At 42.6% G+C, this 14,707-nt stretch overlaps 2 protein-coding genes across 2 annotated transcripts in view; one reads left to right on the forward strand and one right to left on the reverse strand.

The window, feature by feature from the left end:
* The window catches only part of TMEM232 (transmembrane protein 232), a 184,936-nt gene extending 175,192 nt beyond the window's left edge, over window positions 1-9,744 (reverse strand). The window contains exon 1 of the mRNA XM_069962985.1: window positions 9,725-9,744. The gene's annotated coding sequence lies outside the window, so the exon portion shown is untranslated. The remainder of the gene's footprint in view (window positions 1-9,724) is intronic.
* Window positions 1-14,018, forward strand: part of SLC25A46 (solute carrier family 25 member 46) — a 39,385-nt gene extending 25,367 nt beyond the window's left edge. The window contains exons 4-8 of the mRNA XM_069962993.1: window positions 2,666-2,743; window positions 4,935-5,035; window positions 10,525-10,581; window positions 10,688-10,745; window positions 13,123-14,018. Of these exons, the coding sequence (XP_069819094.1) occupies window positions 2,666-2,743; window positions 4,935-5,035; window positions 10,525-10,581; window positions 10,688-10,745; window positions 13,123-13,707 (879 nt within the window). The 3' untranslated portion in view covers window positions 13,708-14,018. The remainder of the gene's footprint in view (window positions 1-2,665; window positions 2,744-4,934; window positions 5,036-10,524; window positions 10,582-10,687; window positions 10,746-13,122) is intronic.
* The last annotated feature ends 689 nt before the right edge of the window (window positions 14,019-14,707 follow it).

Below are 14,707 nucleotides of genomic sequence, written 5' to 3' on the forward strand. Positions count from 1 at the left end.
CCTTCCTTACTGATAGTGTTCTTAATTGATACAGATACACCTCACCTACATTATTTGGGTTGTAAAATGAATGAATGAATTTGGGTTTTGATTATTCCTTATAGGAAAATTTGCTTTGATACACAAGTGATTTGGATAGCAAGCTCGTTCCCGGAACAAATTTTACTCGTAATCCAAGGTTTCACTGTGTATATGTGTATATATATATAATATATATACACACACACACACACGGTTAGCGAAATGAAGCTCAGAAGATGAGCCCAAATATAATACCAGTGATCCAGAGCAGGGACCCCACCATAACTTTCATATGGACATCCTCTTTAAAGGGGTTGGCCACTGTATAGTAAAAATAGCTCAGGATACAGTATTAGTAAGTGTACTCATTGTATATACTGACAGCAGCTCCCTGTGTACCTCATACAGCTAAAATCAGACTCTCCAGGCTGGGCTGCCCTGCTCTGTTTTGTTTCTGTCCATAAGATGGCCGACATGGAGGAGCATGTGACCATGCCCCAGCCTCTGTGTCCTCCATAGACATACAGGCTCAGTGGTGGACACTGGGGGGCGGAGCATGGTCACATGCTCTTCCATGTCGGCCATCTTATAGACAGAAACACCACAGAGAAGGGCAGCACAGCCTGGAGAAGGGGAGTCTGATTTTAGCTCTATGAGGTACACAGGGAGCAGCCGTCAGTATATACAGTGACTACACTTACTAATACTGTACACCGAGCTATTTTACTATAAAGTGGCCAACCCCTTTAAAGAACAAAAAAACCTATATAATCTGGTGGCAAAATGTTTTCAGAAGGGGGATCTAATCTGCAGATTAGGGCTGGGCGATATACCGTAAAAATACCGATACCGTCACTGGCGTCGGTTAACCGACCTCAACTCTGCCAGGATGGTATCTGCAGTATTTTTCCTCCCCTCACCCGGCGGCCGCATCTACTGCTCCCCTCAGTTAATCTCCCACGTGTCCCTGCTCCTACCCTGACTGGCCTGTGTAAAACTATTCCGATCCCAGCCAGGACGCACATATACTGGTGCAAGGCAAGGGATAGAAGATCCTGCTGCGGGGGCTGAAGAGAAAGGCTGGAGAACTGACAGGCTGCGCACGGGTGTGCTGTGTGCTCAGCGCTGCTGCCGGGCGGCTCACTTCTCCTAGCTTCTCTGGAAGCTGCCCGGTGTGCCCTGCCCCCCCTCTCCCGCACATACAGTGGCTGCAGGGGGTCAGGTATGGGTCGGCACCTCCTCACTCCACAGGGCACCGCACTCTGTCCCGCACAGGAATCTGCGGCGCCCGTTATCTTTTGTCAGTCCTGGAAGCAGCCATGTGTGACGCTCTTCCCCGGACACTGCCAGCAGATATATGTGCTCGGAGCTACACCAACACTGAGGGACAGGGGCTGTGCGGGAGAGACTGAGAGCGGTGGCCGGTGGAGCAAGGAGGTGCCGACCCATACCTGACCCCAACTGTATGTGCGGGAGAGGGGGGGGGGGCAGGGCAGAACAGCTTGTGACAGAGTGACTGGGGGTAGATATTAGATAGAAAGAGAGAGATTAGATGATAGATAGATAGATAGATAGATAGATAGATAGATAGATAGAGAGATCTATCTATCTTCTATCTCTCTCTTCTATCTATCTCCTATCCTATCTATTTATCTATCTCCTATCTATCTCCTATCTATCTATCTCCTATCTTATCTATGTAGAGAAATACTCCGCAGCACTCCGATAAGTTCAAAGAAACGTGAAGTGAATTTATTGCATCCAAGTAACTCGAATCACAGCAAACAAGCAAAAACAAGTGTTTTTGCTTGTTTGCTGTGATTCGAGTTACTTGGATGCAATAAATTCACTTCACGTTTCTTTGAACTTATCGGAGTGCTGCGGAGTATTTCTCTACATATTAACCCTTGGTTCATGGTCTGGAACCCATCTGCCGGCACCACCTACGAATTTGCAGAGTGCTGCCTATATTGCTGGATATCTATCTCCTATCTATCTATCTATCTATCTATCAATCATCTGTCGATAGATAGATAGATAGATATAGCAAACCATATAGGCCGCACACTAAATGAGCTGTGGCTGCCAGCAGACGAATCCCAGATCTTGGATCAAGTCAGCTAATAAAAAATACTCTGCAGCACTCTGATGTTAATACAAACGTTTCTGCGTCTCCTACGCCATTTTCAAGTGGCAGTTGAAAATGGTGTAGGAGACGCCAAAACAACGTATATTACTTAAAATTTGCTGCACATTGTTATATGGAATAAATCCACGTTTGTATTACCATCGAAAAATGGGGTTTTCAAAAGGGGTGTGGCTTTTAAAAGGGGCGTGTCATAATTATTGTTCAATTTATCGTTACCGCGCCTACATGTACGATAAACCGCGTTATTGATTTAGGCCAATATCGCCCAGCCCTACTGCAGATGCTGTAATTTTTTCCCCTTCCATGGTAATAATTGCAGGGTGAGTTAGTTACCTATTTCTCCACCACCATGCTGCCTTTATGACCCTGCTGTCATCTCTGCTAGTCTGTGATCATGTGTAATATATACTGTTAATCATGGTAGATTTTGTGTTCTGTAACAATAAATTGTTCATACTAAGTTTAAAGCCTTTTGTATTGTATGTTTTATTTTAGGTTAACTACCATGCAAGGAATTATCACCTGTCACCATTTGGCATTGTGAATATTATGTATAATTGTACCAAGACTCAGGTAAGTAAGACCGCTTCTTGTTATTTGTATGTAATTTTTTTTATATTTACATCTATTATTCATCCAGGAATGTACTATTCTATTAATTATTTGTTTATGTGGGAAGCTTGACTAACTTTATGAACTTAGTTGTCTTGTGCTGATCTTTTATTACAGCGTGTATTATAGTCTAAGGGCCGTATAACACTGCCTGATAATGGGGAGGAAGCGAGTGCGAGTGCCTACCTATCAGCTCAGCACTCGCTTCCCCCGCGTTCCCTGCTCTCTGCTTGGCCTATTACATGCACAGACGGCGAGTGGGGAGGAGTGAGGAGCAGCAGGAGGGGCCTCCGGAACAGTCCTTAGATTGTTTGGACGGCCCATTAAAGTAGCTGTGGTCTGTTGCCACCACTTCTGTTACACGGACTGTCGGTGCACAAATAGTGTCGGCTGGTTGTAGCCTTTCAACCTCGCTATTACGCTAAACAATTATTGGCCGAGTAAGACCAATAATAGTTTAGTATAATAGGGCCTTTAGCCTACGCAGAGCTGTAGATCTGCTAAAGTGAACCACCGTGTTCCTTAAAAGGAGATTTGCGATAGTGCACTCTAATTGAAAATTGGGTTATTCCTGACACTTTTTATACTGACAGAGGTTTTGCTAAAAGTGCAATAGATTTATTAGGCTAGGACACCACATTGTTTCCAGGAATCACCACATTGCACTGGCTGTGACACGACCCCTTCTCTTATACAAGTGAGCCCACTTACTTGTATGAGTGAGAGGGCAGGGCGACATGGTGTAGCCCTAGCCTAAAAGTTGTATTCTATTTTTCTTCTCACACTAGCCCACACCACATCCTCCATCTGGCCTGGACCTTGTTTGGGGATATACATGCTCTGTACCTTGCAGATCGCAGCAGTATGCCAGGCTTTTTATATCTGCTCATATGATGTACAGTATACAGCCTGATATCCTTTATGTTCTGCAATACTTTACCTCTAGAGGCATGCTGGTTCATGTATGATTATCTCTAGAAAGTTGTGATGCCAATCTGTGTTGTGTAACATAAAGTAAAATTGTAAAATTGTCTAGAGATGCAGCAATGTTTTGGCCTTTTCAAAGCCATCTAGGATAAACTAGCAGAGCTCTGCAAACGTATTCTGGTGCATTGGATATTGCTCCAAAGATATATCGCTGGAAGAATGGATATACTGTTATACCTAGCTGAAACCTAAAGGGGATGTGCCTGACCTTTTTATCATGCACAGCTCTTCATACCCTTAGCAATGCATAAAACTGTCTATTGGTTTCCTCCAGAGTGTTCCTGAGTACTTCAGGCCCCAAGCCCTGGTGCGCCGACACTGTACCTGTCTCCTTATAAATATTCATGCCTCATTGCAGGTGACGGCTGCCCCAGATCCCACAGTTGTGTTGTAAGAGTCGCAGTATGTAGGAATTGGGGCAGCCGGGACCTACATCATCTGCAGAGTAAGGTATGAATATTGATACGGCTGTAATGCCTGGCGGGTGGCAGTACTGATGCACCAGGGGCTTGGGACCACCCCATTGCACTAAACGGGCTCATTTGTATATACAGATTGTAAAGCATGTCTTAGAAATAGTCCATCGGTTTTATTAACAAAAGTAGCGATGTGTGCAGGGTGACTATGGCTATCGCCCTCAAGAAAAGGTCAGAAAATAAAGATCAGAAAAATAGATCTGTAGAGTTTAATTATGAAAAAAAGTATTGTATTGCCCCCAAAAGTTATACAAATCACCAATATACACTTATTACAGGAAATGCACATAAAGTGCTTTTTTCCCTGCACTTACTACTGCATCAAGGCTTCACTTTCTGGATAAACTGGTGATGTCACTTCCTAGATAAAATGGTGATGTCACGACCCAACTTCCAGAGCTGTGCGGGCTGTGGCTGCTGGAGAGGATGATGGCAGAGGGACACTGAGCAACCCTCTGCCATCATCCTCTGGGAGTCGCATCGTGACATCACCATTTTATCCAGGAAGTAAAGCCTTGATGCAGTAGTAAGTGCAGGAAAAAAAGCACTTTATAAGCATTTCCTGTAATAAGTGTATATTGGTGATTTGTATAACTTTTGAGGGGCAATACAATACTTTAATAAAAAATTTTGACTGACTTTTCCTTTAATATACATGTCACCAGCCTCTCCTGCTCTTATTTCACCAGGGTCCCAGAGCGCTTTGGAAAGGAATGGGAAGCACTTTTATTGTCCAGGGTATAACACTTGGAGCGGAAGGAATCATCAGTGAATTTACACCTCTGCCTAGGTAATAATACAACTTTTTTTGTCTATATGAAAAGTTAAAGGATGCCTTTTTTTTCATAATGTTATCATAGAAAGTCTGTCACAATGAAAAAAAGGTTGTCTGGGGATAACCCCCCCCCCCCTCCCCGTAGCTCCCTGCGTTCCCCCTGCTTTTACCAATTAAAACTTGCTGGCAGCGACCGAGGAACTAGGAGTAAGCGAGCGCTGATCTGACAGGTCGGCGCTTGCTTGCTCCTCCAGATTGGTCCATGTAATATACCTTAGGGTATAAACACAAACACCATATTGCAGCGTATTTTCTGCTGCGATACGCAGCAGATACACAGCAGATTAGATCTAGATAACTGAACACTGCATCAAATCTGCAGCAGATCTGCTACGTATCTGCTGCATATACGGTGTGTGTGTTTGTACCCTTAGGGTGCGTTCACACCTACAGGATCCGCAGCAGATTTGATGGTGCAGATTTGATGCTGTGTTCAGTTATTTAAATGAAATCTGCTACAGATCTGCTGCGGATCCGCAGCAGAATATACGCTGCGGATCCGGTAAGTGTGAACGTACCCTCAGGCTGGGTTCACACTATGTATATTTGAGGCTGTATTTGTGAGGCTGTATAGCAACCAAAACCAGGAGTGGATTGAAAACACAGAAAGGCTCTGTTCACATAATGTTGTAATTGAGTGGATGGCCATCATTTAATGGCAAATATTTGCTGTTATTTTAAAACAACGGCTGTGGTATTGAAATAATGGCCGTTATTTACTGTTATATGGCGGCCATCCACTCAATTTCAACATTGTGTGAACAGATCCTTTCTGTGTTTTCAATCCACTCCTGGTTTTGGTTGCTATGAGGACCTGACATGAGGACCAAATACTGCCTGAAATATACATAGTGTGAACCCAGCCTAAAGGTGCAGGCTTCTGGCCTGTCTGTAAACAAAGCTTCTGTTTCCTGCAGGGCAATGTGCTTTCTGCAAGGCACCTGCATAGCTGCCTAATCTTTCTAGATAACAGTGCATAGAGGCTGTGAATGGGCTTTTCCCAGGTAGTACAGCACACTTAGACCATTAAACATCAGCCTCTTCCTCATTCTCTTTCATAATTCACTATCTCCTGCCATAAAAGTGGTGTGAGGAAAGTGAGAGATAACAGCGGAGATACGAGGCACACCTTCAGACCGCACACAGCACTGTTACCTTCATCAAAATCCAACGCTCAGTAGTTTCTCATGAACAAAATGTAACTTGTATTCATGATCTGTCTTGCCCTCAAATTAAGTAAGTCTTCTTCTCATTTGCATTTTGCAAAAAGTGCACCAAAAGCAACCTGACCTGCGTGAACCTGACCTTTAGGCCATGTTCCCTCTCAGTATTTTGGTCGGTATTTTGCAACCAAAACCAGGAGTGGATTGAAAACACAGAAAGGCTATGTTCACACACTGTTGAAGTTGAGTGGATGGCCGTCAATTAATGGCAAATAATTACCGTTATTTTAAAACAAAGTCATTGTTTTGAAATAACGTCCGTTATTGGCCATTAAATGTCGGCCATCCACTCAACTTCAACAGTGTGTGAACATAGCCTTTCTGTGTTTTCAATCCACTCCTGGTTTTGATTCTAAAAATACTTTGTGGGAACATAGTCTTAAGGGGCATTCCAGCCAATAAAAATTTATAATTTATTTTATTTTTTTATTTTTTTTTACTTTTTTTTTAAATAAAAAAATTACTTTCTTAAAGGAGAAGTGTGGCGAAAATGTTTATTAAAGTATTGTATTGCCCCCCAAAAGTTATACAAATCACCAATATACATTACGGGAAATGCTTATAAAGTGCTTTTTCCCTGCACTTACTACTGCATCAAGGCGTTACTTCCTGGTTACTTCCTGATGTTACTTCCTGGATAACATGGTGATGTCACTTCCTGGATAAAATGGTAATGTCACGACCCGACTCCCAGAGCTGTGCGGGCTGTGGCTGCTGGAGAGGATGATGGCAGGGGGATGCTCAGTGTCCCTCCAGTGCCCTGTGTCCCTCTACCATCATCCTCTCCAGCAGCCACAGCCCGCACAGCTCTGGCAGTCGGGTCGTGACATCACCATTTTATCCAGGAAGTGAAGCCTTGATGCAGTAGTAAGTGCAGGGAAAAAAACACTTTATAAGCACTTCCCATAATAACTGTATATTGGGGATTTGTATTACTTTTGGGGGCAATACAGTACTTTAATAAAAATTTTCACCGGACTTCTCCTTTAGGTTTTTGTTTCCCATTTATACTGATAACAGTGGGGGTGACACAGCCCCTCTGCTGCCACCAATGGTGTTGGGAATTGCAGGGCTGCACAGACCCTCCTCCTGGCACACTTACATATCCTCATTAGCAATACTGTGTCTGCTTTTATGTCTGCATGTTGGCATTGGAAGACAAATTATAGTTGGGCAAGCAGCCTGTATAACTAGCACTGCAGCCATGTTCTGATTAAATATTAATATTTAGTAGCAATAATAAGTATTAGGCTATGTTCACACTACGTATATTTTTGTAAAATTACAATTACAAATTACAATTACAATTTGTAAAACTACGAAAATGTACGTAACATTTCCGCCTATGGAATCCCAACCGGATTGTATACACTCCGTCCGGGATCCCTGGCGGCGGCGCGAGAAAGTGACATGTCAGTTTTCTGCGGCCACTATTCATTGAATAGCAGCCACAGAAAACCCTGTCAGTGCACACTATGGAGCGAGCGGCTCCGGCCACACACTCCATAGTGTGCAGTGGAGAGTTCTGATGCGGGTGCACACTGATGCTCCCGCATCAGAACTAAGCTGCGCTAAGCGGCCTGCAGTACCTGCCGGGATGATCTTTTCTGGGACCCGGACGGTCTCTTACGTAGTGTGAACATAGCCTTACTTATATAATCTAGCTGTATGCCGACCTGCACAGAGATTTCGCTAACAAGGGATTATCCAGCCTTATTAAATCGTCAAGAATACCTGCAAGCGGTTGTTTGAAGGGGTGGTAGCCCTTGTGCTGACACTGCAGCCTCTTCATTGTTTACTCTCGTGCTTTCAAACACTTCATTATTTATAGCAGTATTGTCCCATTCCAGTTATTGGGGCCGCAGTGTAGTACTATGTGCTAATGCTACAAATTGTTCAGCAATTGCAAGTATGAACAGACCTGCAGCCAAGGTAAACAGTGAAGAGGGGCCCTTTCAGATAGCTTATGAGCAGCTGTGTGGGAAGCTGGACCCCTGCCAGACTTTTTTTTTTTTTGGCCATTGATTGTTAACCCTTAGAGGACCAGGTCAATTTCAATTTTTGCATTTTCGTTTTTTTGCTCCTTGTGCTTAAAAGGCCATAACAGTTGCATTTTTTTCACCTAGAAACTCACATGAGCCCTTATATTTTGCGACACTAATTGTACTTTGCAATGACAGTGCAATTTGTTCATAAAGTACACTGCAAAAGCATGTGTGATGAAATTGAAAAAAAAAAACGCATTTTTAATTTTTTTTTTTTTTTTTTTGTTTTTACGCCATTCGCCCTGGGGTAATCCTGTCTTGTTATATATGTTCCTCAAGTCGGTATGATTACAATGATATGTAACATGTATAACTTTTATTTTATTTGATGGCTTGTAAAAAATTCAAACCATTGTTAACAAATATATGTTCCTTAAAATCGCTCCATTCCCAGGCTTATAGCGCTTTTATCCTTTGGTCTATGGGGCTGTGTGAGGTGTCATTTTTGGCGCCATGATGTGTTCTTTCTATCGGTACCTTGATTGTACATATGCGACTTTTAGATTGCTTTTTATTACATTTTTTCTGGATTTGATGCGACCAAAAATGCGCACTTTAGCACATATTTTTTGCGCTTACGCCGTTTATCGTGCGAATGTTTATTTATTTATAACATGGGAAAAGGGGGGTGATTCAAACTTTTATTAGGGGAGGGGGCTTTTTTTTTTTACACTTATACTAGAGATCTATGCAGTATAGTTATACTGCAAAGATCAATGAGATCGGCACTCTATTGCTGTCAGTTTTTAGATGCAGCTGTCAACTTTGACAGCTGTATCTGAAAACTTAATTAGCGGCGATCGGACCGTGCCCACCCCACATGTCTTTTTTTAATACTGAGACAGAAATTTGAACAGAGAGAAGGGACATGTACTTCTCAAAAAAAGTGGACACTAAATTCAGAGTTTATAAAAATGCAAAAATCTGCTAAAACATGGATATTCAGTATATCTTACTCTTATCAGCATGCACATATATTGAATGTTGAATGTCAAGCACCAGGGCGGCACACATGCCTCCAATTCAGCGTAGGTGTTAATACCCCTACGCCGTACTTTAATTCCCCTATATCAATTAACGAGCATGATACTGTTATGCTGGTGAGGCTAGGTTCACACTGCGTTTTCAGCATCCGTTTAACGGATCCGTTTTTTTTAACGTCCAGAAAAATAGGGTCAGCAACGTTTTTTGGTCCGTTTTGGTCCGCCAAAAAAAACGGATCCGTTTTTCTTTATAATGGAAAAACGGATGCACACAAATGAATCCGTTTTTTGCAATCCGTTTTTCATGCGTTTTTTGCAAAAAACGGATGCGTTAAACGTATGCTGAAAACGCAGTGTGAACCTAGCCTAAGCGTAAGTAATAGGGTCTTTTACCTGTCCCACTGGCAGGAACCGTGTGTCTGGTGGTTTATTCAGTAATTTGATCAATCCTCTGTTTAAAGTCCATCCAATGACTGACAGTAGAAGTCCTCCCCGGCCAGTGGCGTCTCACTGCATAAACAGTCATACAGTTCAGAAGAGGATCCATGCTCCAACTCTTGTGATGTCACTACAGGTGTGATGTTTGTGATGTCACTATGGGTTCAAGTGTTGACCTGACCCCCTCCAGTGCATTTCTGAGAATATTTTCTCCTTTCTCTAAAATACACTAGGAGTTTGGTCTACACTTGAACCCGTAGTGACGTCACAAACACGGTGTTGAAGCATGGAGAGGCGACCGGGGCAGACTTCTACAGTCAGTCATTGGATAGACTCTTACCTGCACCAACGGAGGACTGGACAATTTACTGGATAAACCACAAGACACATGGGGGAGATTTATCAGACATGGTGTAAAGTGAAACTGGCTCAGTCGCCCCTAGCAACCAATCAGATTCCACCTTTCATTGCTCACAGACTCTTTGGAAAATGAAAGGTGGAATCTGATTGGTTGCTAGGGGCTGAGTGATATTTCTGAATATCCATTTTTTAATAGATTTTGGCTTCTTTATACACTGTGTATTTGTGTTCATTTTTGAAAGGTCACTAAAACTGCATTATATGTTTTATAGGACCATTGGTTGGCAGCACCTGACTGCTACTTACCCTCTTAATCCCTATGAAAGCAGTAAGAATGTACTTACCTTTTTCACACAACACTGACATTAACAAGAACCTGGCATTTATTGTTTCAGAGAGCTTACACATAAGTGGAGTCCGAGGCAAATAGGAGGGCATATCCTTCTTAAAGGGTAAGACTTTCCAGGTTTCCTGAACAGCTCTGGAATTTCTTTTTGTAATTTTATTTTATTTTTTACACACCTGTTTGTTTACACGCCTGATACATTTGTTTTGCAGCTTGGTCTACGTAATTGTTACTCCTTTCTATTCAGCAAGCCTCATTGAAACTGTCCAGGTAAGCACACTTATTAATTACAACTAATTGTAAAATGATTATTGTAAAATCCCTTTAAGGGTAGCTTCACACATACTGGATTCGCAGCGGACTTCATGCTGCGAGTTTGCAGCAAAATCGTCTGCGAATCCTGATGCTGTGATCTTCAATGAGGTTACATACCCGCAGCGTAATTTTCATTTCCCTGCGAGTATGTAGCGCCGGCCCCTTTAACCCCCCGCCACCCGCAGCATATGTTACCTTATCTGCACTCTGGCTGCATCTGAGGCTCCTGGCTCCTGATGGGTCTGCTCGCAGTCACTGATTGGCTGTTCAGGACCTCTGGGAGCCGGGAGCCTCAGATGCGGCCGGATCGTGGGACAAGTAATGTATTATCCCGGCAGCAGGGGGTTAATGGGGCTGGGACTTACATAGTATGTAATCACATTGGAAGTGACAGGAGAAGTATCCGCAGCGGATACGTCCAGTGTGAATGTTCCTACTTTGGTAACATATTGAGGGAATGGCCGCTAATAAAGAACATGACCATTATTAGTCGCAGTCTATTGAACGCCTATTTATTTTACGTTCCCAAAGTAGGAACATGGCCTAAGAGTACATTCACGCTTAGACTATGTTCACACGCAGTATTTCCATCAGTCTTTTTTCGACCAAAGCCAGGAGTGGTATTATAATGGAAAGAGTTGCACAGCTTCTGTGTTTTTAACCCACTCCTGGTTTTGGTTGAAAAAAAAAACAGAAACACTATGGGGCAGATTTATCAAGCAGGAGAATTAGAGTAGATTTGTCTTAGTTGCCCCTAGCAACCAATCAGATTCCACTTTTTATTCCTCACAGATTCTTTGAAAAATTAAAGATGGAATCTGATTGGTTGCCGGGGGCAACTAAGACAATTCTCCTTTTTGGTTTTGGGCTTTAAACTTATAACAAAAATAAGACACACAGCATCAACACCATGCAGCTGAAAACACTACGGGGGATATTTATCAAACATGGTGTAAAGTGAAACTGGCTCAGTTACCCCTAGCAACCAATCAGATTCCACCTTTCATTCCTCACAGACTCAGTTGAAAAATGAAAGGTGGAATCTGATTGGTTGCTAGGGGCAACTGGGCCAGTTTCACTTTAGACCATGATTGATAAATCTTCCTTTACGTGTACAACCTTACACATCATTCTGTTAAAAAAATATATATTATTCCATTCTGCTTTTCGCTTTCCTAAAACGCTTTAGATTTGATAACTAGTTGCAGGTGAATGTGGATTGGACTCTGCTGGCTTCATGTGTAATGGTGTGTTTACACAGACAGATTTCTTTGACACATTTTTAAAGCCAAAGCCAGGAATGAGTTTGAGAAGAGGAGAAATCTCAGTTTTTCCTTTTATGACCTGTTCTCTGTTTATAATCTGTTCCTGGCTTTGGCTTCAAAAACCTGTCAGATAATCTATTCGTATAAACTCACCATTAGGTCTATAATTACTTAGGGTATATATAATTTAGCTATATTTGATTGTGAACTACTCACTTATACAAGTAGGTCCATTTCGCAATGAAGGGAAATAAATTCTTATTTCTTCCGGAATCTTGTTTGAACAGGACAGCATTGTGGCAGGTTACACCATAAAATACTGTCAGAAACCAGTAGTATCTGGTTATTAAAATTTTGAGTATAAGCTATAAAGAGCTATGGATACTTCTTTTCTTTTACTTTTAAATAGCCCTTAAACATGGCCCGATTCTTGCTTTAGGGGTAGGTGGGACAGGGAAAAGTTAATGAGAAACTCTTCCCTCGAAGTAAAAAGAGACTCTGTCAGTAGGATTATGGTGTCCTATCTCAGGGTAGCATAAACTAATGGCAGAGAAGCTGAACATAATGATGTATCACTTGCATTGTTCTGTGCAGCTGATCCAGAGAGATCCTCCTAAATAACATGGACAATAAGCAGTCCTCTCTATTATGTACATGAGCCCAGTAGTCCTCAATATTTATGAGAAGCAGAAAACTCAGCCCACCAGCTGCTGATTGGCATTTATCTATATATTCTGTGTATAGACAGTTAACTGTCAATCAGCAGCTGAAGGGCGGGGGGAGGGGTGTGGCAAGAATCCTATTCTCCTCCATATTAGGAGAAGGGATGAAGAAAATGATGTAAGTAATACACCAATCTGTTCATTATTTCTGTCACTAGTTTATGCTGCCCTCATTTAAGGTGGAATAAACCTAGTAACAGATTCCCTTTAAAGAGGCTAATAGCAGGGGGGTGGTTTGATATGTTTATCTTTCCTGTCATAAGAAGGTACCATTGTCTTCACCCAGGTGCACATGTAACAAATAGCAAGAGGTACTAAAGCACCATTGTTCTAAATCTCTTACAGAGTGAGATCATCCGTGACAATCCTGGAATTTTGGATTGTCTGAAGGAAGGAATTGGAAGAGTTATGGGACTCGGCGTGCCTTACAGCAAACGTTTGTTGCCTCTTCTGGTCCTGACGTTTCCTACTGTCCTCCATGGAGTGCTGCATTATATCATCAGCTCTTTGGTTCAGAAATGTGTTCTATTCTTCATCAAGAAGAAGAAGACTCCTGCCCAAATAATTCCAGGTGAAGGAGCCAACGCGGCCCAAAACATTTTGGAAAATTACTTTCCAGAACTCGTAGCTAATTTTGCAGCGAGCCTATGTGCAGACGTCATACTGTTTCCTCTCGAGACAGTGATGCACCGCCTTCACATTCAAGGAACCCGTACCATAATAGATAATACAGACCTTGGTTATGAAGTGCTGCCTATTAACACTCAGTACGAAGGAATGAGAGACTGTATCAATACTATAAAACGGGAGGAAGGGATCCTGGGGTTCTACAAAGGCTTTGGTGCTGTAGTGGTACAATATACACTTCATGCAGCCGTTCTGCAGGTTACGAAAATCATTTATTCGGCTCTTTTGCAAAATACAGCGTGACTCATCCGTTTTGGCACAAACGTATATTTCGTTTCAAGTTGCACCCTATATTTATGCCATTGGAGTGGAGAAGAGAACATCCTGCCAGGACTTCTAATATGTGATCCGGATTTTATAAACTGAACGCTGACTTTTCCACTTGGAACACATGACTACACCAGTGTACTAAGTCTCGTTGTTGTGAGCAGTGCTGATCATCCCATCTACAGGCTGACATTTGTGCCCGAAGCATTGAATTGCTCATACTTTTGCTTTTTAGAAATGAAGTTTCACCTGTAGTTACATCACATTGAAGACCAATTCCACTTAAACCACTTGTTCAGCAGTTTATATGTAGAACGAACGCCTAATAAGTAACGCCTAATGAGTAATTTTACAGATTTAGGCCATGTTCATATGGCGTAAGAAACCGGCCGTTCCGTGACCCGGCCGTGTTACGGAGCGGCCAGTCTCTGAAAAGATCATCCTGGCCGGTACTGCAGTACCGACCGGATGATCTTTGGCGCTGCAGAGTTCTGATGTGGGCGCATCTGTTCGCTTCCGCATCAGAACTCTCCACTGCACAAAATGAAGCAAGCGACCGGAGCCGCTTGCTTCATTGTGTGAACTGACTGAGCTTTCTGCGGCCGCTATTCCCTGAATAGCGGCTGCAAAAAACTGACATGTCAGTTCTTTGCGGCGACGCGAGAGATCATGGCCAGAGCGTATACTATGTGTATACGCTCCGGCTGGGATCCCATAGACAGCTGAGCAGCGTAGCTTTTCGTAAAAAGTATGGTCGTTGTCGCCGATTGCAACAACGAACGTACATTTACGAAAAGTTACATTGTGTGAACATAGCCTTAACAGTGGCACAAATATTTCAGAAGAGCTTTCACAATACTGCAGGGTATATCTGGAATAATTGATGCTGGCTCAGCACTTGCAATCGGCTTGTTCTGGTTGTTTTGGTATTAAGCCAAATATATTTACATTAGGCATTGACCAGGAGTGACGTGTG

This window comes from Dendropsophus ebraccatus, chromosome 3 (genome assembly GCF_027789765.1).
Source record: "Dendropsophus ebraccatus isolate aDenEbr1 chromosome 3, aDenEbr1.pat, whole genome shotgun sequence".
NCBI classification, from domain to species: Eukaryota; Metazoa; Chordata; class Amphibia; order Anura; family Hylidae; genus Dendropsophus; species Dendropsophus ebraccatus.